At 37.1% G+C, this 26,253-nt stretch overlaps 1 protein-coding gene across 2 annotated transcripts in view; it reads right to left on the bottom strand.

Moving 5' to 3' along the window:
* The window catches only part of LOC306865971 (3',5'-cyclic-AMP phosphodiesterase 4D-like), a 220,973-nt gene extending 197,492 nt beyond the window's left edge, over positions 1–23,481 (bottom strand). For both annotated transcript variants that reach the window (XM_079410861.1, XM_079410860.1), the window contains exons 1-2: positions 23,304–23,481; positions 7,947–8,032 (exon numbers count right to left, since the gene is read on the bottom strand). In XM_079410861.1, the coding sequence (XP_079266987.1) occupies positions 7,947–7,988 (42 nt within the window). In that variant the 5' untranslated portion in view covers positions 7,989–8,032; positions 23,304–23,481. The remainder of the gene's footprint in view (positions 1–7,946; positions 8,033–23,303) is intronic.
* Between the last annotated feature and the right edge of the window lie 2,772 nt (positions 23,482–26,253).

Genomic DNA, 26,253 nt, shown 5'->3' with positions numbered 1-26,253 from the left:
CTGCTCACCCTGCTCCTCTCTTCCGTGGGGTGACGAGCCATTCTCATGAGACTAGGCTTGTTCGAGATGAACTACACTAGCCTGTCACCAGCTGGCAAGAGTAGCCACTTGCAGTCGGGGCGGAATTAAAAGGAGACGTCAAGTCAGACACTTTCTGCTCCCATTAGTGACGCTTGCACAGTGTTTGCATACTCTATCACAGATAAAGTGAAATAAATGCAATATTTGTCAAATACACAGACGTTTCAGAAAAGTTTTCATGCAACAGTAACACTTTTTATATACTGCTTAATACAGTGCCATCTGTTCGTGAATAAAGTTCAACATAAACATACTATTTAAATAACAAAGTGGGGGTATATATGCTTTATCAGTGTTTTTTGATAAACGTGACTTAATATAACAGTGCGACTACACTAAAAAAGCTTTACTGTTATAAAAACAGATTTGTGAGCATCATTGGAATTGAATTGTTAGAATAAACATGCAACACACATCAAGCTTGTCATCACAGAATCTAACCAATGAGAAAAGAGTGTGTCATCATCAAGGCTTTCGTAGCCGATTTTGAGCAACTGCAGCGCCTGACCTCGGCGGCTGGTTTTGCTCTCGCTGTACTTTGATGGCACATGTGATCGTAAGGTGGCTGCAGCACCAATCAAAGTCAGATAAACCCACCCATACCACCAAACCTGTCCCTAATCTTACCCGTATCCCACCTCAATAGCAGCAAAAGTGTTTTGCAATACAATATGAACACAATAAATACATTGTACATATTTCTTTATTTAAGTACATAGCAGTTAAGGCCATCTAATCTAAAGTGGGACAGAAATATTGGTAGTTTTCCCCGCAGTATAGAAAATGGTATTGAATATAGATATTTTTCAAGGTATCGTATCGAAGTTAGAAATTCCAGTATCATGACAACACTAATACCCAAAACCAATGCTTATCTGACAAACTTAAAATTTAACAAAGAAATCACATTTTAGAAACCTACACAGCCAAAAAAATAAAAATTCTGAACCTGAAAGAATCTCGGAAAATTAGAATCAACATGTCAAGAATTATTTTATTTTTTTTGCTATTCTTCACTTGAGATCCAATGTGAGTTCATCAATGAAGCGTCTGCCAATGCTGGTGTTCCAGTGTGGTGGCGAGATTACATCGTATTACGTATCAGCATTCTCATTACGTAATAAATCATCATTAGCAATGGCTAATAAGCAAACCAATTAAGAGGGAAGCCTGAACACAATCGTACAGACGAATCTGATAACACGCCCCGGTTATTACGCTGTAAAGTACGCTGACATCATGGTTTCTTATTGATTTAACAGCCAATTACCAGATACTCATCTGCTGTTTATAGATCCAGTTGTGATGAAGAATAAATCACCACAATGGGTTATTTTGGACTGCCAAAGCATGCTCCGTTCAAAAGCGCACGTGGCTGCGCGTGTCCTACAGACATTAGCTGTCTATTTAGACTCACCTCTCAAGGGTTCGTTAGTGACTGCACAATGAAGAGGGATTATCCATGCTAAATGTGTGGCCACGGCTCAATAGTCCTCGTCCTCCAGCACCAGACCATTTGCGTAATTGGTTTAAAATTGCAAACCACATACAAATGTATGAATAAGGTGTAGGACATAATTGAAGAAAACCAAATGAAAGCAGTCATGCACCTGCTGCACGCTGGTGTTTATTGTCGCTTTGAGCCGGGTCATTCTTGCTGCCGGTCTCGGCTAAGTTGAATTTATGAGTGTTCTTAAGTAGGTCAAGCGCATCTTCTTTTGAAAGTCTGTGTAGAGAGGTGAGTTTCTCCTTGGGGACGCTTATTGTTTGCGCTATTGTTTGTTTTTCTGCTGCTCTGCGGCGCTTTGGTCATCCTGTAATAAGCAACTCTATTCAGAGAAACAACAGAAAAATTGCATGCTGCCTGGATTTAACAGAGCAATCAAATAAAAAGCCCTCGTGATAATTAGACTGTGTTTTCATACGGCCGCCTGAAAGTCTATATAATAATGAGAGGGGTTCGCTAAGGGAAGCTTCACCACTGCTGTTGTTCAAACTTAAAACAGATATGTACTGTTCATTTTGTCTGGACTAACGATTTTTGCCTCTTGGACAATAAAACGTATGGGAGAAAAAAAGTGAGACCTGTGTAATATCCAGAGACTTAGACTTGGGTTATTTTGATGAAAACCAATAAGAAACCACCTAAATACTGGAACAACCACCTAGCAACCACCCAAAACACTACATCAACCACCTAACAAGCACTCAGAATGCCACCCAAAACATCATAGCAACCATTTACAACACTCTAGATACTACATAACCACAGAAAGCCCAGGAAACTAACGGAACATCCTAGCAACCACTTAGCAACTAAGAACAACAGCCCTAGCAACAGCTTAAAACACCCTAGCATCTACTCAGAATGCCATATAAATTACTCAGAACACCTTAGCAATAACTTAGCCACTAGTCAGAACCCTTAGAAACCACCCAGAACAGTCTAGCAACCACTTAGAATGCCCTAGAAACCAACAGAACAAGTTTTGCTTGAGCAACCCCTTAAATCTCCATAGCAATTACTCAGAAAACCCTAGCAACCACCCAGAACACCCTAGCAACCATTCAGGATGGCCACATCAGTATCGGCTGATATATGTTCTTCTGTAATGTTATCGTTATCGGCATGACAGGGAAAATGTGGCCAATATATTAAATCTAAATATATTGGTATCGGCATCGGCTATCGGCCAAAATGAGTTGAAAAATATCAGCATATCTGATCGGCAAAAATCCAATATCATGCATCCCTAGTCATCAGTATCTGCCAAAATTTTCATATCAGAGCATCCCTACTAGCAATAAACAGAACACTCTTGCCAATGTTAAATCAGCACTGGCTGCAAGTTTCGCAGTCACAAGCAGGAGTCGTACTTTCTTCAAAAAACACAGAAGTCTAGTTGTCCTCTAAAATAAAATACAGTTTTTTCCAGATGTAACAGGACAGCAGGCAGCACTGTGTGTGAGGAAACAGTGCTAGAGCTTGTTAAAATGGGTCGGCGGTATCATTGATATTGTAAGTGGCAGGGATAGGTGAAGGGTACGCAGTCAGATCCACTATGTCTCTGACAGGCCATTGGACTCTGTGCTTTCTGCAGTGTGTGGGCGCCCTTGTCCCATTACTGCAGCTTGTACACTAGCAGCGCGTCATCCAGACAGCCGTCAGGGCCTGAGCCTAATGTACTGCAGCAGCAGTGGCCAGACAATCTCTGCCACCACCAGAGGGATGTACTGTACGCACATGTCCACACTGCCACGATTAGACAGTGCCTGAATACAGCACGGGAAGAATGACACCACCTGCTATGCATACAGATCTCTCTATAGCTCACAGAAGCGCTATGTGAAAGTCGTCATTAAAACTCCAACAGCACCTGAGGGCTGCAGGAATAACAATCGCAAAGGGTCGACAAACGAGGTAACGTGACTGGGTGAACCTCTCAAAACCTGCCAGAAACATGCCCAAGTTACTCTTCACCACATAATCATGCAAAATAAGTATCTCTGCATAAAGAAAATGAGCCACATATTTTTCAGAGCAGTATTTATACATCATAGGATGTAATAAGTCTAAATAAAGAAGTCTAAATTAATTAAATGAATAAATAGAAGGTATAAATAAATAGTAGAAATAAATAAGTAAATCAATCAATCTACATGGTCTTAAATGTATGTGAGAATAAACAAAAAATATGAAAAGAAAAATACCCAGAGATATTACAGTAATGAGAATTTTTCTAATCAAAGATAGTCAAAATAAATATAAACAAATACATAACGAGTCTAAATAAATAAACAGGCAACAATTGTGTAGATCAATAGTCTAAATAAAACAATAAATAGTATAAAACAATCAATAAAATAATAAATCAAAAGGGATGCGTTCAATTTTCGAACAAAAAAATAGTCAATTTTTTATTATTAAAAAAAGTCTAAATCAATCAATTAATTAATGAATTCATGAATTAAATAATCAATCAATCAATGCCACAATGCCAAAAATCCACATAGTCCCAAACATGAGCTTAATTTTCTCTATGCAAAATGTAATTTCTTTTTTCTTCCTTTTTTGATTTAGTGGTAATATGAGACCTGTACATGTTTTTGTAAGATTTACTCGACCAAGATAATCATGGCAAGTGTCCTTTTCTATTAAAAAGATCCAGGAAGAGCGTTTGTTTGATAAGTGGGCTGCTGAGTGCGTTTGAAAGGCAGATGCTGCGTCGTCTTCTTTTGATCTGGGAAAATTCAGGTAAGATCTTCTTCTATTACTGTTAATCAGATCAGATTGATTGAATCAGGAGCTATCAGGATGCGATCAAACATGTGGGACTCCTCACTGAGGCTAATGTACTGCTCTGAGGTCAGCAGAAATGTGTGTGCGTGAGGATCAAAGGATGCTGACGTCTATCTGACAGACAGATGCTACATGACATGCCTGCGTACAGATAAACGCAAACCTATGAATAACCCGCTTTTGTCAAAAGGGCACGTTGTCAAGTACGGCATGAAAAAAACAGGTTGTGCCCTTTACAAGAATCAGCCAATCACAGCGCATCGATGATGAAGCTACATGAGGAGATGGCTGATTGAGGAAAATAGTGGTACATTGCTGCTGCGCTCCAGGTGATTCAGTACACCAGACTTTAAAGATACAGAATGAGCAATAAGGCTTACAGATGCAAAGCCATTAAGGCTTGTGAGCATTATTTGCCAACCTCTTCTATTGGCTTTTATTGTTCAGAGGTTGCTTTGGGAGACTCAATGGAGTTCTCAATTAAGTTTTATTTAAATATCAACTCTGGCTCAGGTGTTTTAAGGACTAGAAATACATATACACATACAATGTTATCTTAGTGCCATTATTATAGTTTTTGTCAATATTTTGAATATTTTTTCCTGCTTTAAAGTTTTAGTAATTTTGTTGTGGTTTTGTTAATTTTATATTTTTAAGAAATGACTATGGCTTTTTAATAAGTTTTATATTTTATATTTGGTTTAGTTTTCCTTTTAATATTTCTATATTGTTTTTATTAATCAAGCAGGAATTGTGTGCGCTCAAAACAAACAAAAAGTTCTCAGGTGCGTAGAACAAAAAGGAAAAAAGGTTTTTTTGTTTTTATTAAGTTTTATTTTTAGTTTCAGTTTATTTAGTTTTTTTTTTTGTTTTAGTTCATTTTTATTCAACAAAATAATTTGATGTAGAAGCAGTTTTAACTCAGAAATTGCAAGTAAATAATACAAATTTAGTAGTCAACATTTGAAGTGGATCTAAAAAGTTCATCAAAGTTGTCAAAGGTTTTAGGACAACTTTGATAAAGGGTTTTGATCCATTACTTATGACTAGTGTAATTAGAAATAATCAGCAAGTAACGCATTGAAATAAATCTCTTGTACTTTTGAATATTTTCTTGCAAAACATAGCCCAATAATAAAAAAAAAGTGTTTTATAACTGAAACTAAACAAAAATGTTGGCAATCTTGGCAACTAGCTGAAATACAATAAGCTTAAGGTTTTTTAGATTTTATATTATTTCAATTAATGTTTATTTTATTTCAAGTAATGAAAATATTTTTTGTGGCTTTTTCTCAGAAGAAAATCTGAGAAGAGCAAGAGACTTTCATTGCTACCCTTATTGATGTCTAGAAGAAACAACTGCGACAAATAATTTTTCATTTCTGCCTGAAGTCGCGCTCCACCGTGACTCCTCCAGCCCGTGCAGCATCACTCTGAGATGCCATTTGGACACGTAATTATAAAAGCACTTAAAGGCTGACACGACCACGCTCGTCATTGCTGGTGGTGCTGTGTGCCCTCATTTAAAGGCATTAGAAACGATTTGCAGCTGCACTGCTGGTCATGCTTGACGTTGATGCTGCCCGGCGATGCAGAAACTGACGTGAGGAGTGAGAATGTGGCGGGTCTGTTGATCTCGCACCCTCTGTCACATTAGAGCTTTCCGACGGTGACACACACTTCCATCACAAATCACATGACTGACCCAAACACTGTGCTTCATTTAGCAAAGGACGTGCATGGACTGCTTGAGCCGACACTGTATATTATATGGGACGAATGCATTTAAACCTATAGTGTTATTTCATTTTTATATTATCTGTTTTCATTTTAATTTATTTTAGTTAAGTTATAATTCAAATATGACTACTATATATTTGTTTTTATTACAGTTTAGTTTTTACATTTTATTTAATGTTTATTTGGTTTCAGGGATTAATTGTTTCAGTTTTTAGTTTTTGTTTATTTAGTTTTAGGTTTTTTTATGTCTATAAAGTTTGTATTCATTTTTAGTTTTTAGATTTTGATTAGTATTTTATTTTATTTATTTTTTGGGGAAAAAAAATGTTTTAGTATATGTTTTTTAGTTTTAGTTTTTTTTTTAATGTCTATAAAGTTTGTATTCATTTTTAGTTTTTAGATTTTGATTAGTATTTTATTTTATTTATTTTTTGGGCAAAAAAAATGTTTTAGTATATGTTTTTTAGTTTTAGTTTTTTTTTTAATGTCTATAAAGTTTGTATTCATTTTTAGTTTTTAGATTTTGATTAGTATTTTATTTTATTTATTTTTTGGGCAAAAAAAATGTTTTAGTATATGTTTTTTAGTTTTAGTTTTTTTTTATTTGTCTATAGTTTATCAAGTTTTAGTTTTTTTTTTGTTTGTTTTTTTTACTTTAGTTTTGTTTTTTTGTTTTTTAAAAATATGTCTATATAGTTTTTATTTTTTTAGTCTTTTTAATAAGTCTATAAAGTTTAATTTTGTTCAGTTCATTTTGTTTTGGTTTATTAAGTTTTAGGTTTTTAGTTTTAAATATGTCTATATAGTTTTTCTTTTTTAGCCGTTTTTAATAAGTCTTTATAGTATTTAGTAATAAGTCTATATTCGATTTTTTTCAGTTAGTTTTAGCTTAGTTTTTATTTTTTTGGGTTTATTTCGTTTTATGTTGTTTTTTTTTGTTTTTTGAAAATGTCTATATAGTTATTTTTTTAGTTGTCTTTATTAATAAATGTATAAGTTTTCATTTTTATTTAGCATTAGTTATTTTTTATTCACTTACAAAAATTGATGTGGAAGCAATTTTCAGTGAATTGAACAAATCAGAAACAATCAGCTAGTAACACGTTAAATTAAAAGTGACATTTTAATTTAGAAATAATATTTTCTTGTAAAACATACTTTTTTTTTTACAGTGCACTTAAAATAAACGAAAATGGCAAAAAGTCATGATGAAATGGCAACCCATTTACTTTGATAATGTATTTCCGAGTATGAGAACAGCACTTCTTCTTATTTTATTCTTCTGGAACTATTTGGAATTTATATTAAAGAAAGATTATACAGACAAACAACTTTTTTGGGCAATAGCATGCACTGGTGAATCATTCACAATAATAATGTGTATTGAGAAAGTAGATAGAGTCCCTTTGATTTAATTTGGACTTTAAATGAGGCAGTGTAATTGCTTCTGGTGCCGCTGATCAAATCAGAGGTGCATTTCATCAGCATTTATTCTGCTTTATTTATCAGCATTTGCCTTTAAACTTTGCAGCAAATCGTTTTTCCTTGCAAAAAGTCTTGAATATTACATGCATCACCCAGAGCTCCTAGAATGATTCATCAAACCTCAGAGGCAAAGAATGATTGCAATTTTAAAAAAAGCGAGAGTAGTGAACATACTGTAAGAATGCAGGCTCTGATGGCTGTTCTACAGCCAACAGCCTTTCTCTACGACAAATTAGTGGAACCTAATAAAATTGCCCGATTCCCAAGATTCACATTACTGGATTTATTCCTCATTTACACTTTGTACAGTGAAGGTACAGAAGTACTGAAATTCACTCACAGTCCCTGGAGGGTCTGCCGCTGTGCAATCAATCTTTTTCATCCTGCAAGATGCTCCAGCATGTAATTCTTCACACAGTCAAAGTGCTAGAAGAGAAAAACAAGAATAAAGCTGGTCAAAGAGTCAAAATAGACGTGGTCAAAGCACTTTATTCATGGGTGTAGGAGACCAACAGTCAATGAATCTCTGCATCAATTCCAACAGTAGCAAGCTGTCCTTCTAAACAATACTTTTAGGCATCATAGGCACCTTATAAAATATATTTAGGAATAAATAAATGCATAAATAAAAGAATGAATCATTATATGTATAAATTAGTGCTGTCAAACGATTAATCGCATCCAGAAAGTTTTTGTTTACATAATATATGTGTGTACTGTGTATATTTATTATGTATATATAAATACAAACACATGCATGTATGTATTTTGAAAATATTTACATGTATATACATTTATATATTTATATTCTTATATTTTATATTATATATAAGTATATTTAATATATAAACATCATTTTTCTTAAATGTATACATGCATGTGTTTGTATTTATATGTACATAATAAATATACACAGTACACACACATATATTATGTAAACAAAAACTTTTATTTTGAATGCGATTAATCGTTTGACAGCACTAGTATAAATAATTGCATAAATTCATAAATAATTGTGTAAATTAAAAAAGTAATGAATGCATAAAGAAAAGCATAAATAAATTAATTATGTAAACAAATGCATGCATGAATGAATGCATAAACAAATCTATCAAGGAGTACACAAATGAATACATGCATAAATCAATGTATAAATGAATGCACAATTAAATATATAAATGCATGAATGAATGCATTATGAAAGCATCAAATGGCTCAAAGATAGCCTGTCACATTTTGGCCTAAGGTATACACTGCATACTTTATGCATATGACAATCCCGAAATGCATTTCAACAAATTCAGTTTCACCCAAGAAGTCGAGAGAAATGATAATTATACGCATAATTGCTAACATTCATTATTTTACCCAATAGATCTGTGTGCATCTTTTTTTTTTTTTTTTTACACACACTATATATCAAGTTGTTAGCTAATCAACATGCTAACATCAAACTATTATAATCAAGTCACTACTTATGTGGATACCGTTAATGATTCTGCCCATGAAGAGAGTTTCAAATTAGACACTTTATAGAGTGTAGTCGGTGAGAAAACTCGCCAGGTTTTAAAACTGAGAGATGGGGTCAGAGTTAATATTAAAATGAGGACAGAAGAGCTGAACACCCACTCTACAGTTGGGATGAATCCAGCTTTGTAGAGTAATGCAACAAACCTGAGCCAGCAAATCATGCAAATCAGCAGCAGATTGAACAAAGAGGAGAAGAAAGACGCATGACATGTCCAAAGCAGCCCACCAGCGCAGCCTCAGCCCATGCAACCATCAAACGGACAAAGACTTGCAGCCCTGAAGACACTTGGACAAGACAGGAAGTTTTATGGATGTCTGCCACTTTAAGCCTACGAAAAACACTGAGCCGAAACACAGCAAAGAAATGACTGCCAGCCTCTTCATCTGTCTCCTCATCAGAAGGATTTCTAAGCTCTTCCACTGGCGTTCTCAACACCTGACGGAAACAGAACAATTACACTGTGAGATGAGCTGAGACCTCCTGCAGCCTCTTCCCTATTTACCTACAGGAAATGAAAGACTGAAGAGAGATGAAGGGATGTGACGGCGGAAAGCCTGACGCCGCTTCACGTTTGTGGAAAACTGAGTGACAATGTGACAAATTGGCTTATAAGAATGTGGTTTTCTCACAGATTTAGAAGATTTGGTGGATTAGATCCAGTAAAAAAAAAAAAGTACAAATGGGGACTTCTGTTTGAAGTCAACATGAAAACCATCTGTGGTGTATCTGTGAGATAAATAGGATTCTAAAATTAGATTTAATGTTTAAAAATTTTTTTCATGCATTGAGAACGGTGTTGTTACTGTATAAACTAAAATGATTAAAAACTATTTGTTATAAACATTAGATATATCATTGTAATTTCATTATAAATATTAGATAAAAACTTACACTGAAAATTAGAAACTGAAAACACTTGAAGTACTCAAATTAACTGAAATAAAAATAAATGAAAGCTAAATAAAAATGTGCATGGTATAAAACTGTTAAAAATACAAAAAAAAAACTTTTAAAACTTAAAAAATATATTATAAAATATTTTAAATAGCTCGAAATCAGCATAAAATCTAATTTTCATTTTGTTTTAAGTACTAACACAAAACCCAAATTAAATAAACCAAAACTGGCCACACTTTACAATAAGGTTTCATTTGTTAAAATTAGTTAACATGACACTTGAAGAATACTTGAAGCAGCATTTATTAACCTTTAATGTTAAATTCAATATTTACTAATATGTTTTTCATTGTTAGTTCATGTTAGCTAATGTACTGACCATTAAAATAAATCAGGTCCATTTAATGTTGGCTCTGAAGTCTCCTGCTTCTCAAATGTTTCTCCTGATGTGAAAAATAAAGAGTAATCTCACATGATACTTCTCCAAGGGTTTCAAAAGAGATCTCAACGTGTGCAATCAAAAGCCAGAAATCGCAGTATGAACTCAAACATTTCTCAACAAATAATCTGGGCTGCATTTGTGTCAGCTGTTGACTCACGTGTTCCTGTTTATTTCTCCTGATGAATTTTAGATTTTAGACATCTGAGACAAAGTTGATAATTAAATGGACAACAACTGAGAACTCAATTAAGAGCCATGAAACAGCAACGTCCCTGGGCTTTGATGACATTTTGCTATTTCGATAAACAGACAGACTGTGTTATTAAAAATGATAGATTATAGTCCACGACTAAAACGAGAAGTCTGGTGACGAACACGGTCTCCAGTCACTTTCAATACAAAGGGGAAATGATTCCTTTTGCTTTGCTGACAGTCACACAATGGTGCAGAGGAAGAAAACAAAACATGAAAAGTCCTTGCTGATTGTCATGACATGTCATTTAAGTCACTATGAGGTTTCCCGCTGCAATAGGGCCTGTGATGTAAAGCGAGATCTGCGTGGGTGGGGTTGGAAAGTGTTGCGCTGAACTGGCTACAATAACAAGTCAAGTTCTTTTCAATAACGAGAAGTTCTTCCACGGTCACATACGGATAAGATTGACGCTTCAATGCAGTGAGTCACCGTGGGTTATTTCTAAAAACCGATAAGAACCCGTAGCCAGCGGAGTCCCTGCGATCCCCTACCGCTCTTTAAACCAACCCTGCGCTCCTGAAGACTCTCTAAATCACTTCAAAAAGTCCTCGGATAATTGTGGGATTTTATACCATTAGAGTGCACTAATTCAGTTTCACTGCTGCAGGCGCTATATTAAATGGAAAATGAACCAGGGGGCAGAAATGATAATGAAGGATATTAAGCCGTCTGAATGGAATTTTAGGGCACACCGGCGAGACGCAGCAGCCAGAGCACGTTCCTCTCGGGGGGAAGCTTACTTGGAAGCCGTTCCTGACATCACTGTGCGTCAGTGAGACTCGTACGGGTGTCCTTGTGAGGCCTTTAGTTACTGTCTCGCTACTGGTAGTCAATTCTTTTTTCCATTGGCAAACATTCAGCAGTACATCTTTCAATATATTGTAATATTTTCCTGTCTGCTGACTTTTGGCATCACAGCACGGACCAGCATGGAAAGAAGGCAATTGACAGCACTGTTTGTAGACTTCAAATCAGAATTTCTGTCTCTGCAAACATCATTAATGAGTACTAAGGGATGACATGGAATATTTGTACTTCTAAAAATAAATGTACTAAAATAAACTATAGTGACAAAACGGATGAAAGAAACAGTGACAAGTCACAGCACTTAAAACATGCACTGTCCCTTCTAACCTAAAACCCTCTTGTTGACGAATGTTATGCATCAGCTACCTAAATATGGATTATTTCCCAGGCTATTTCACAGTTCTGCCCATCTAGTTTATTTGCTCCTAATGCCTCAAACCAAAGATGTGATGGCACTAACCTGGCAAACTTTGGTAAATCCAGTGATTAGTTCTTCCTCAAAAGTCCGGTAACTTTAGCACACTTTAACTTTGTTGCCATGCAGACTGATCAAGACCTGTGCACTCAGACAGCAGGAAGCTGCATAACAATTAATGCAATTTGATTGGAAACTGGCATGTTTGCAAGTGCTTCCCAGTTTATGTGTGCAGTCAGACAGTCAGTGAACGGACTGTAGGCGGTACATTTGTGAGCTGTCTGACACTACTATGAACCTACTGTAACAAAACCAATATTATGATGCATGGAGAAACAACATACAATACTACGTCATTTCAGGTTTGTTATTTTGATTCACAATCTCTCAACTGTAATATTAAAAATGAAACAATTTCCAGACAACTAAGTTGGGGTTTGAAATACAACCTGGTCCAATCAGTATTTAAAATGACCTGGGTTGCTGAGGGAATAACCTCATCATATAGAGCAACAGAGAAAGCTTACTGGAGAACACTGTTTCATAAGTATATACATCTGGGAGACACTGCAACAGATCGAGGTGGGATTAGGAACATCAAATCAATTTTATTTGATATTACATATTATCTAATGTAGAATATTTATTATTTTAAGCAAGATTCAACAACAGCTCAAGCCAAGAAGTCGAATCGAGAATGTAAAGTAATTGTACTTTATTACCAAAATGTTATTTTTGGGAAATAATATACTGTGAAACTGAATGCTTGCACTCTTTCCAAGGGAAAAAGTCTTACAATTTTATTTAGACCTTGCAGTGCAAAGTGCGCATTTCGCAGATCAGACACTTATAAAAAAAAACAAAATTGTTTATCTCACTGAGCCAACAAGCCAGTAAAATAGGGGCAGTCGTGGCCTAATGGTTAGAGAGTCGGATTTGTAACCCAAAGGTTGAGGGTTCGAGTCTCGGGCCGGCAGGGATTGTAGGTGGGGGGAGTGAATGTCCAGAGCTCTCTCCACCCTCAATACCACGACTGAGGTGCCCTTGAGCAAGGCACCGAACCCCCAACTGCTCCCCGGGCGCCGCAGCATAAATGGCTGCCCACTGCTCCGTGTGTGTGTTCACGGTGTGTGTGTGCACTTTGGATAGGTTAAATGCAGAGCACAAATTCTGAGTATGGCCACATGTCATGTCAATAAAATAAAATTCCTACACATTAAAAAAAGCTAGTGACCGCCTTTTCAAAGCAATTGGCCACACAACTAATGTCACTTATTTGTGAAGAGACGCTTCATGTCAAGATAGATTAACTTGACTTAACTTAGTCATGAATTAATAAACAATTGTACTTTAAATGCTAAACATTTATCATTTTAGGGATTCGGGACATTCAGTGATTTCAGTGTTACTGTTATTGCTTTACTTTGAAATACTATACACTGAAAAATCACTCAGAAATTGCTAATAAACTAAGAAATGGCAAGTAACTTTGAAATTAACATGAAATTTTGAAGTAAAAAAGAGTATTTTCTTATCATCTCAAAATTTTATTGATTCAGGTGCCTGACGAAGACCTGATGGTCAAAACATTGGACTTGAATCAATCAAATTTCTTTGGAGCAGTCACACATATCAGTGTGTAGACATTTTGTTTGTTTTGTTTGGATCTACCTTATTTTTGTGCAGCACCTGAGTCTTCGGGTTTATGGGATGTGTCCACGCCTTTTTTGAACTTTTGATTTTTACCTTTTTGAAAGGTACAAAAGGCTACTTATATGTACCATATAGGGGTAAAATAAAAGATTCAAATGTGTATATTTTTTGTATCTTGTTTTCTGTAAACATACTTTACTTTTACTAAACTAGACCAAACACCCTCGTTCCAAAATCCAAAATTCAAAAACACGTCAGCCAACCCAATATCACCAAGTGCACAAATTGATTGACAGGCAAAGAGGAATGATTGGTCACATTTTCTGATTTGCTACACAACAGATGTCTTAAGAAACTCATTTCAGAAATATGTTGCAGGTAATGAGGACATTTTATGGGTGTTATTCCCAAATAAAAGACTAAGTCTGCGTCCCAATGTGCATACTATCCATCCTAAATTCTATGTGATATTAGTAATTTGCAATACTATTTAGGGCAGATAGGGTGGAATAGTATGCACATTGGGATGCAAGGATAGTCTACAGTGATTTCATAACCAGTACCGAGTCCATTTAATGACTTCTCACATCAGGGTCAGTTGACTCCAATAGGTGTCGCTGCTGAGCTTCTAGAGATCAGTTCTCAGCTGATTTCCAGGCCTCAAGCTAGTTAATTAAGCATAGTGAGTCATGTTTCAGCGCCATTACAGATTTATGACTGGAGAGAGGCCAATTCGACATGTGTAATGATGACATAAATAGTCGAAGTAAGATTAAAAACAATAAATGATGGCTTGGGCAGATCATCGTAATCATTTGCAACCAGTTTCCAGCATTATCAGAAAATAAGCAAGCAGAGAGCAGTTCCATCCTCTGCAATCATTACTAAGCTACTGTTACGAGTAATAATTAACTATATTAAAATTCAAGAAGATCGTAAACACCCTGGGAGCTCAGTTATTGCCAAATGCTCACGTCTAATAAGAAAATCCTCATTTTGATGTTGCCATCAATGGATTTTAGTACTCTACGGACCCATGGCTCTCGAATGTGCTGCTTCTCAGTCAGTCCTCAAAATCAGTTCCATCTCATTGGGAATTTAATCATTGATATTGATTCATAAGAAGTCGGATTGGATCGTGTCATCAAGCTGCCGCCAGCAGCACAGTTTCATCCCAATATATAGAATGATCTCATGGAAAAATGTGTGCCCCGTGAAATCACGCTCAATAGCTGGTGTCTGCCTGATCTGGGAGCTGATTGAAATAGACGATGCTCATCGCACGCCGTCTCAATACAAATCAGCATCAGTCTGCCAGCACCGAGCAACTTTCAGAATCAAGAGCTGTCGAAATGCCATCACAGTCAATCACTCAAGTCTTGGAGAAAAAGACGACAGTTTTAGCTTGATTTGAGTTCTTTTAAATAACCCAGTGGAAAATGTTATTTCTATTTCGCAGTTCATTAGTTTTAATGGGAGTTCTCATACTTAGTTGAAGTATGGACTTTGTCTTGGATGTTTCTCCTAAATTTTTTTCCTTAGGGAAAAAGTACATTTGAAGCAAATGGGCCAAAGTTAACATTCGGTATGAGTTTAGAGCTATAAAAGCAGCTCAGATCATTTGCTCTTGGAGGAATTAGATGAGAAATTGTTGCGTTTATATTGAGATCTCTGACTCTTTTTGCAAACCTTGGTTTCTTGGCAAATCTGAGCAGTTTGAGAAATTAAAGGAATAGTTCACCCAAAAATAAAAAAATAAAATGCTGTTAATTTATTCATCCTTGTGCCATCCGAAATGTAGGTGAATTTTTTCCTCGAGTAGAAAAGTAAAATAAAAACCTTTCCTTTTTGGGTGAACTCTTCTGAGAAGGAGACTGTCCATGCAAACAGTTTGTCCAAAATTAAAAACTTGCCACCATTTTACTCGCGTCATGTCTTTTAAAGCCTCTATGACGTCCATGAGTCATATGTGCCACATTTCTGAGGTGCATTTTGTACTTTTTGGTGTTTGACAGCTCAGACAATCTTCTAAAGACTTCTTTTATGTTCCAGAGACGAAAGAAAGTCATACTGGAACAGCATGAGGGTGAGTAAATGATGACAAAATTGTCATTTTTTTGGGTGAAGGAGTCCTTTTAATCTCATTGCTTGTTGAGGTATTAAAACGATTTTTCTTTCCTTTGGGAAGCTACTAAACACAGACAGTAGCTTATTTTCCAAACACTCGACTAATCAGGGGAGGAATCTTGAATTCATTTCAAACCTGTTTGCCTGGCGTTATTATATAATGAGGCTCTCCATTCCCTATTCACTCACAAATCGCACAAAAACCTTTTCTGCAGCGGTACGTGCGTCACTTCAGGTGACATAACGTCCATCACCTCGGCACTCATTTAGACGCCTGCGTTTGCTTTGAGTTTCAGATTCAATGGTTTCTCTCGGCAGGGTGCACCCTCAGAGCAAAATAAGCCTTCAAAAGTTCTAAAACCTGTCAGTTTTGAAAAAAGTTTGGTTTAAAAATGCAAAATCATTCATTTAATCAGTGTCTACGTGCCAAACCGCCTCCACCGTTTCACGTACAATCACACCTAATCAAGCCCACTTTGACACTGTTAGTTTAATGGGGTTTTTGCCTCGAACAGCTGGGAAAGGTGAAAGTTACTCCAGGTCACACTGCAACTATCAACAGCTCCTGAGCTCAAGTCTACACTAATCACAGTATGTGAAGAATTATGCCTCAAAATACAGGCAGAATAAAGTGTTTTTTCCGTGAAGACATTGTAAAATTGGGTTCAGAATGGCATTTTGCTATAGGCCTACTGCTTATGTTTTGCATAATGTACTTCAAAATGTACTATATGACCAGATAAAACTGTGTATGTATACTGTATCCTATGCACTTCATTTGACCTTCCATTTCCAGAAAGATGAATAAACTGGAAGTGATATTAACCGCAAATTCCTTCTTCATTTATAATTTGATCTAGGGATGCACCAATATGGAAAATTTGGGGGATATTAGATATCAATCTACATTTTGTAAGTAAGACTAATCAGAAACAGAATCAGAATGAGCTTTATTTGCCAAGTATGTTTACACATACGAGGAATTTGTTTTAGTGACAGAAGCTCCACAGTGCAATAGAGAGACAGCAACAGGACAGGACACAGATAATAAAAGAATAATATACAAATATCCAAATAGGCAATGTACAAAACAGCAAAAACACAATATATAATATAGACAATTATGTGTGTACAGGTCTGATATGTGCAAATTTGAAATGAAAAAATTAGATCAATAAAAAAGTAAGCATGTGCGGTGAATAAATAATAGAGTTGTGTGTTCCGCGTTTTATTGTCAAGTGTTCATGAGATGGATTGCCTGAGGAAAGAAACTGTTCCTGTGTCTGGTCGTTCTGGTGCTCAGAGCTCTGTAGCGTCAACCAGACGTAACAGTTCAAAGAGGGAGTAGACCCTTTTGCTCACTCTGGATGAGTACAGTTCTTGGAGAGTGGGGAGGGTTGTACCAATGATTCGCTCAGCAGTCCGGACTACCCTCCGTAGTCTTCTGAGGTCAGATTTGGTAGCTGAGCTGAACCAGACAGTTATTGAGGTGCAGAGGGCGGATTCAATGATGGCAGAGTAGAACTGTTTCAGCAGCTCCTGTGGCAGGTTGAACTTCCTCAGCTGGTGAAGGAAGTACAGCCTCTGTTGGGCCTTTTTCACAATAGACTCAATGTGATTGTCCCACTTTAGGTCCTGAGAGATGGTGGTGCCCAGGAATCTGAATGACTCCACTGCAGCCACAGTGCTGTTCATGATGGTGCGTGGGGGGAGAGCAGGGGGGTTTCTCCTGAAGTCCACGATCATCTCCACAGTTTTGAGCGTGATCAGCTCCAGGTTGTTAAGACTGCACCAGACAGCTAGCTCTTTAACCTCCCGTCTGTAAGCAGACTCGTCACCGTCCTGAATGAGGCCGATCAGTGTGGTGTTGTCTGCAAACTTCAGGAGCTTGACAGAGGGGTCTTTAGATGTGCAGATGTCCAGGGATGGTGTCTTGTAACTAGTGATATCTTTTATACCTTTCCACACTGAAGCAGGATCACTGGAAGAGAATTTGTTCCTTAGCTTGTCAGAATAATTCCTCTTTGCCACTCTGATCTCCTTTTCCAGTGTGTATTTGGCCTGTTTGTACAAGACTTTATCTCCCTTTCTGTAAGCATCTTCTTTGGCCTGACGGAGCTGTCTGAGTTTGGCAGTGAACCATGGTTTGTCATTGTTGTAGAATAGATGAGTCCTGGTAGGAATGCACATATCCTCACAGAAACTGATATAAGATGTTACAGTCTCGGTGAGCTCATCCAGATCGTTGGCAGCATTTTCAAAAACAGTCCAATCAGTGAGAGAGAAACAGGCTTGTAAATCCCGCTCTGTTTCATTAGTCCATCTTTTAACAGTTCTTAATACAGGTTTTGCAGATTTAAGTTTCTGCCTGTAGGTCGGAATAAGATCAACCAAACAGTGATCAGAGAGTCCTAAAGCTGCTCATGGGACAGAGTGATATGCGTCCTTTATTGTTGTGTAACAGTGATCCAGTATATTACTGTCTCTGGTCAGATATGTGATGTGCTGTCTGTATTTTGGCAGTTCGCGGGAGAGATTTGCTTTATTAAAGTCCCCGAGAATGATTAAAACAGAGTCCGGGTGTTGTTGCTCACTCTCTGTGATCAGATCCGCGAGTTTTTGTAAAGCTGTGCTCATGTGCGCTTGCGGTGGAATGTAGACACTCACGAGAATGAACGAGCAGAACTCCCGCGGCGAGTAGAATGGCTTGCAGTTAATGAAGAGTGTTTCTAGATCTGAACAGCACATCTTCTTTAACACAGTTACATCTGTACACCACCTCTCACTGATGTAAAAGCATGTCCCGCCACCACACGATTTCCCCGTTGATTCCACGTTGCGATCTGCTCTGATCAGCTGGAAATTAGGCAGATGTAGTACACTGTCCGGTATGTTGCCATTTAGCCAGGTTTCCGTGAAACACAGAGCAGCAGAGTTAGAAAAATCCTTGTTTGTCAGGGAGAGCAGAAGGAGTTTGTCCGTTTTGTTGGGTAGAGAGCAGAGATTCGCCAGATGGATGCTAGGCAAGGGCATTCGAAATCTGCACTGACGAAGCTTCACTGTGCGTCCTCCTGAAGCGTTTGACCAGAGCTACGGCTCCGCCAACTACAATGTCCAGCAAAACGTCCGAATAGTCAAAATCCGGTAAAAGATTTTGTGGTGTGTTCTGACGAATGTTCAGCAGGTCATCCCTGGTAAAACTGATCGTATTTGAGTATTTGAGGAAAAACAAACAAAAACAGTACAAACACTGAAGAGAAATGCACAATAGCTGCCATCTGCGGTGCCATCTAATTACAAAAAAAAAAAATATTTATAAAAAAAAAATATATATACATATATACGTAAATCAGGCCTACAATGAATGAACCATCGAAATAAACAAATGATACATGCTAGTGAACTTTATTTGATAATAATTTAATGGAAAATATATATTTTACAAATACAGCAAAAAATTTAAGATTTTAAACATTTAGAATAATAAATATTTGAAATATAATAATTATATATTTTATTTGTATTTAACATTAAGCCATAGAGGTATGTGGGGTTGATTGATCAGCATTCATAAAATAAAAATTAAATAAAAAGTCTATTTTAAAAAGCACTACTGATAATATAAAAAGTCAGCAGTATGACTGACTGCCAATAAATAATATTGATCTGATGCCTAAACATCAAAGCATATATAAATAATTTGTAAAAAATTGCACAATAAAATGATTATTTTCAATATGATAATTGGACATTATTCTAACAAGGCCACAATGACAAATGACTGTTTGAAGTGTTTATAGTTACATAGGTACAATTTTGTAAAAGTTTGGAACGCAGCGTTTGTCTCGCACTTTATTTTGTGACATTCACAGACCATACAGACTTTCCAAATGAATATAACTGCTAGAATGTCTCGATATAAAAGATTAATTGAGGTTGCAAATCATTAAATGGCCAGACGAACAATCTTTGTAGTTCCTGATGGATGATGGGTAAATCTAAAAAAAAAAAAAGAGTTTGAAAACAGCAGCCGGCAAACCTCCAAAAAGACTTTTTCTGCACAAAGACAGATCGCTGTTCTGTGATGTGCTTCAAAGCCCGATAAACTTGGCCTTAGAAACCGATCAGAGACAAACGAGACAAAGCTCTGATCTTTCCTCCAATCAGACATTTGACCTCACAATCCCACGATTCCTCCAACAGATGTCTTATGGACTACGCTTATTCTGCCTCCAGGAAACAACCCAGAATTCCTCAATGGAGCTTGACTGTCAAAACCTGATGCTTTATTTTGAAGAAACAAATGCTGGAAAAACTGATGCAGGCTTTTCCATTCCGTGCAGCTCAAAAATGCAACACCCTCTTGCAGATGGCACCGGGTAATGATAGCTTTGTCGAGCGATCTTCTCTGGATTGTAATCAACACATCAGGTTTTGTGTTTGAAACACGCCGGCTGCAACCAGACACAGAATAAGCAACGTGGAATCACAGACACTAACGCCTCAAGACATTTGAAGAGAACACTGATAATTACTCCTGACAACACATGAAGCGTCTGGGACATTTATCTGCGAGCGACTTGTTTACATGTATGACATGCATGTGCATGTACTGTAATTAGGCCACTTGCAGATGCTACATGCAGTGTAGTAGTTATCATTATATACAAAACATTCCATTTGCCTGCAGCCAATAAACAATCGTCATCGCTGTACTTTTGTGTAACAGCTAAGTGTGTTTTGTAAGCAATACTCTCAAACTGCAGGGTAATTCATGCATTTCATGCATTCTCGGTTACACAAGAACGTTAAAGCGAAGCCAACGCCTTTTACAAGCAACGCAGCAGAGTGTGTGAATCACTGCTCTGGGTTAACAGTCCACAGGGACCCTTCTTTACTGGCGTTAAATGTCACTTTCTTGTCCAACACTCAACAATTATGAAACCAAAAAGCATGAATCTACGCATGAGCATAATGATATCCTCAGTCTAAAGTTGATGACAGCAGTTTTGTAATTTCTAAATAACTTCCTTTTATTATACTAAATCACATTTAATCCAAGTTTATGTACATTAAATAATCTAAAACAAGAAAGATTTCTGTCAAAATTTCCAGGGACACGGTACAATGGGTGCAAGATGCATGCAAAAAGATCATAATGAAAGGTTTTTGGAGACGTCATTGTGCAGGTCTGAAGAAGAAGAAAAATCACTCTTGCAATGGATCAAACAGGTATTTCAAGAAGGTATTATATATTTACGTCACATACACAGGAAGCATGACACAAGGTGGATAACTGCTCAGAATGCTGTAATTGCTCTAGTTTTATTCAAAGACTAATTGTTGTAATTTCGCAATTTTCATGCTGATCTAAAAGATCAGGGAATGAGATAACCTGTAACAACTTTCCAAACAAACCTATGCTGCAAAATTCAGACAAACAGATTTTTTTTCTTTTTTTTTGCCGAAATATGCAAAATGTGCTGTGTTGGAAGGCCTCCAGGAATGGGGTTATTTTACTTTCCTGGCCAACGGAGCGAACCCTGTGATGTCACATGTGATGGTACTGCAAGATGGCGGCACCCTTGCTCCAAAAGCTATAACAAAACGTCCTTTTTTCTTTAAAAAGGTTACATTAATCTTGTTTGTTATATTTTTAATTAAAGTGGAAATCAATCTACTGAATGTAAACTTGACTGACTGCTTCACTTCCACTTTAAGGTTATGGGTTTCTTCCATTCATTAACTGCCTTAGAAAATTCAATGAAATTAAATAAAATTATTTTTTTCTGTAAAAACAAAATACATCTAAATGCTAATGTCACCAACTCACAACTCACTGTGAGTTATTTGAATAAGAAATAAGAGACTTCCTTAATACAAAACTTCTAAAATTCCTAAGTGAAGACATGAAACTATTGTTTTGCACTTGAACTTGCAAATTTGGATACATATATGACACTTAAACATGAATGTATGTTGTTGCATTAGATAATATATCAGACAAATTGGCGTTTATTTTAAAGAAAGAGTCCATCTTACAAATACGTTTTACAAGGTGAATTATGAACAATGTTCAAAATAATGTGTATAATGTGTATGTTTGTACACAGATATCTTCATATCAAGTCTTCAGGTGACTAGTCTCAGCCTCAGACGTCATGCCCACGGACCGCTGGCTGAACGTTTGATGCATATGGCACACAAAAGTGGAAACACTTCAGGAGTTTCGAAGTCATCATCGGATTGATTGAATTACACAGGATTTCCGGGAGACGTGTGTATTGCGTTCTTTAACGTTCCACCTGGAAACAAAGATGCCGTGACGCTAAATCCCCTCACGAAAAAAGAAAGCCATTGTGTTTACAACTGTGACAACGAACGCTTATCAGGATCTACTAAATGCTGGATTTTCAAAAGTATGTGAAATATTTCAAGTTCAAAGCATACACATTGGTCTGTTATTGTGGCTACATTTCCATGCCACCGAAACGTGACACTAAACGAAACAAACTGCGATTGGTTGTTTGACATGTCAGTCAAATGGCCTCATGGGCAGGCCTTGGCCAATGAAAGCTGCCATGGATTCCAGACCTTTAGCCGTCAGTCTGAAGGTCTGGCTATGTGAGACTATCAGGTGACATACTTCAATGTGACACTCTATGTGAGTAACAGCATTATAAACGATTAATTTAGATTAAACTATTATGCGGAGAAGATGCCATGAAGGCAAATATGCAGATTACCAAAAAGTGTAAAATAAAGGGTCAGGTTTTACTTGAGAAAACCAGTGTTCTAGTGTGTTTTCTGTACCTACAATCCTGACATCTGAAGAACCTGTAATGATGTATCAAAGTGCTTCTTCATCACCAAAGAACCAACTCAAGACCCCAATACAGCGGGGAAAAAAAAGGTTCTTCCAGCAGAACTCACATCCATTGCAGAATCTTCTAACATGAAGAAAACAAAGGCTCAGGTTTTAAGAACCCTTCTTAATCTCCAAAAAAATACAATATATATATATATATATACACACTCTTAAAACTAAAGTTTCCAAAAGGAGGTTTTTGCAGCGATGCCATAGAAGAACTATTTTGGGCTCCCCAAAGAACATTGCAGCAAAAAGATCTTAAAAAATGCATTGTTTATTAGTGTGTAGAACATTTTAATACTCTAAAGAACCTTCTTCCACTACAAAGAACCCTTGGATGCATGGATATTAAAGGTTCTTCATGAAACCATACATGCCAATTAAAAAAAATATATATATATATTTTTTTGAGTGTTTTAACTCAAGACCCCAAAAGACCTAAAAAGCAAAGTGTAATTTGCCAAACCTAAGGAACCTTAGAGGACAACATCATTATAAGCTAAGGCCTCTTTAAATGATGTACAAGTCCATCACTTTTTAGCTGATGTTATGTTTCAAGACACCAAGCCAACACTGCAACTTCAATCGCTACCACAACAAGGAAACAAGATCCTTCAACAGCGACCGTCTCAACTTGCCTGATAGAAGAGATTCAAATGTCAGCATGCCCGAGACGAAATAAAGACTGTGAAGAAACTCACCTGTGTGCCTTCACCAATGCCCAACGAACTAGAAGAAACACTCGTCTACAAAAGACTGCTGGACATCTACACGCATTGACTTGTTACTCCAAGAAAAAGAACATGAACGAATCCTTGTGTGTTGGATGTAGTTATCAGCCCAATGCGTGGTTACATGCTGGTTTACAATGATGAGACTGATTGTATGTGCAGCCCAAGCCAATGGTGTGTCACATACACACCCCCCTCTACTCCACCCACCACCCCCTTCCAAACCAGCAGATCTGGCTCCAACTCGCTGGAGGGGAAGACGAGGCTGCGTGTGCAGCTCAGCTCAGGAAAACACTGAACAACCTACTAAACCGTTGACAATGTGCTCTAATTCCACACAGCGCTCATTCATTCTATTGTTTGCGCAAACGCAAGCAGCACCACACCTCTCTGGGGTTTAACCGGCCTGCAACACTTTGGATCACATGCCTCGTCAATGAGGATGCAGGAGTCAGAAAAAGTTTGGCCGAAGCGGTCAGGAAATCGGTTTGACGATATTATTGAGCTTGGGAAGACTGAGGCTAGTTTTTGTGGCCAGTGTAGTTTGAATGGCCACTTCCTCATTCAAAGTTAGGAAATTCTTGAAGACTAGGGGCAGAGTTCAACAGAGCTGTCAATAAAACTTACGCTGATGTCTGTGTTCAGTGGCTACCTGACTGACTCTTCTGAAAGAACAAGGAATTTCATCAGATACAAGGACTAGATGAACAGAAAAAAAACGGACAACCCAATGCTTATGAAACGATAGGGTATTAACCTGGCTTACAGAAACTTTTCAATCAACCACTTCACAAATCACTTCAGATGGTTAATGATCGCCAGAGTTGATCACTCTAATTCAATTCATGTGTGTGAATTTAAATTGAACTGGACAACACCACATGCAGTTGAACTTGAATTTGAATTGAAATCACACAAATGTACTAAATTGCAATAATAAAAAAAATAGCTTATTACACATTAGTTTATTTAGCCTATTTACTTATCAAAAAATATTTTTCAATTGTTTTGTTTACAGAATACTTGAACACATTAACAATATAACAAATATCATATAAAATAAAAAAAATGCAAAATTGACATATATAAATATATCATATAAAAACTATTTTTAAAATGCTGATTATATGCAGCACATTCTGGGAAATTACTCTTCCACCATGAAAGTTCATAAAATGCAAAATTTAAAAAACTGATGATTATTAAAGTCATGATGATCCTGCATATTTCACCGGAGAAAAGTTCAATAAAAGGAAAATCGAGTCATGATATTTTGATTAAAATTATGAAGTCATTAAAAAAAGTAAAAATAAAAGAAACATAGATAAATTATTGGCAATAAGATTAACAACATGCATTTAAAAAAAGTCAGTTAAAAGCCCATACTCGAAATTGGTGCTCTGCGTTTAACCCATCCAAGTGCACACACACAGCAGTGAGTAGTGAACAAATGCACACACACACACACACACACACACACACACACACTGTGAACACACACCCGGAGCAGTGGGCAGCCATGCTGCAGCGCCTGGGGAGCAATTGGGGGTTCGGTGCCTTGCTCAAGGGCACCTCAGTCGTGGTATTGAGGGTGGAGAGAGCGCTGGACATTCCCTCCCCCCACCTACAATTCCTGCCGGCCGGGGGCTCGAACTCGCAACCTTTCGATTACGAGTCCGACTCTCTAACCATTAGGCCACGACTTCCCCCCATTAGACGACTGTCCCTATTAGAAAATAGGGACAGAATTTATTTAATGCTGACTTTATAATTGTTCTAGAAACTGTCCATATGTATGAGTAATTTATAAGGAAAAATGAAACGCATTATTAAAAACTACACTAACAGAAGTATTTTGATGAATTCCATTCCATGTTGTCAAATTCAAAATACAATTCTACATCCTGTTTGCTACCTCGATTTGAATTCATTTTCATCTCAATTCTCAGTGGCATGTAACAGTGACAGCAAACACTCATTTGCAAGTGACCTTTAAGCAGTACCCTGGAGTCATAAAGGAAAGACAAACAACAAAGAACGGCGTCCACGATGGCGGCTGTTTTCTAGATTCCCGAAATTGGCCAAATGTAATATTTTGTGTGTTTCACACCTCACTGCGTTCGCTCATTTCCATTGAATCACATGTAATGGGGCCACTAACAGCAAAAAACAACATTGTGATACGCAATTTGCCTTGTCACAAAACCCATTATATTGATGAAGATCGGCCTAATTTAGTAACAACATGAGTGTGGCCTGTCAGCCGATATCAGCGTCTTGTCTTAGCTCAAAGGAATTGTGGTACTCGAGTGTATAATCTGGCCAAATAAGGTTCTTGCAAACAAACAAAGGGATGCAGTAAAGGAACTGATCCTTGTTTAAATATTCAGCATGCTACGATTGTGATCAATGCAAACCACAATGCAAAACAGGCTGCATGTCAGTGTTTAAGCAACCCAGCTGGTGTGAGCATTACAGTTGTACAGAGTGCAAAAGCTGCAAGGAATGAAGTTATTTTTTGCAAAAAAAACCTCTGTGCTATTGCTTTTGAGCATCCCAAGGGATGAGCTACTGTAACCCATGCATCTCATGAAACGAGCAAAGACGATGTGACTGTTTGCAACAAGGAAATGGATTAAAAACAGCTCGTCAGGGAAAGAAAAAAATCTATGAGAGTCGACGTGAACTTGTGCTGACGCGTTTCTGCTTATCCCAAAGAAAACAGTGACGTGCTTTGAGCGCCAGTGGGTGTTGTTTTTACGTGTCTGTAGCTCACAAAGGGTTGGGAAAGGCGTGAGAAAATGCGATATGTGCCGTGTACCATCGACAGTTATTTCCCCTCTAACTCTTCAGAAAACTTCAATATAATAGCTCTGTAATTTATGGGCAGAGATCTGTTTTCTCTGAGCCAAATGGCTTA

Source organism: Barbus barbus (assembly GCF_936440315.1).
Source record: "Barbus barbus genome assembly, chromosome: 47".
Classification (NCBI taxonomy): Eukaryota; Metazoa; Chordata; class Actinopteri; order Cypriniformes; family Cyprinidae; genus Barbus; species Barbus barbus.
This window is presented reverse-complemented; position numbering and strand designations above follow the sequence as displayed.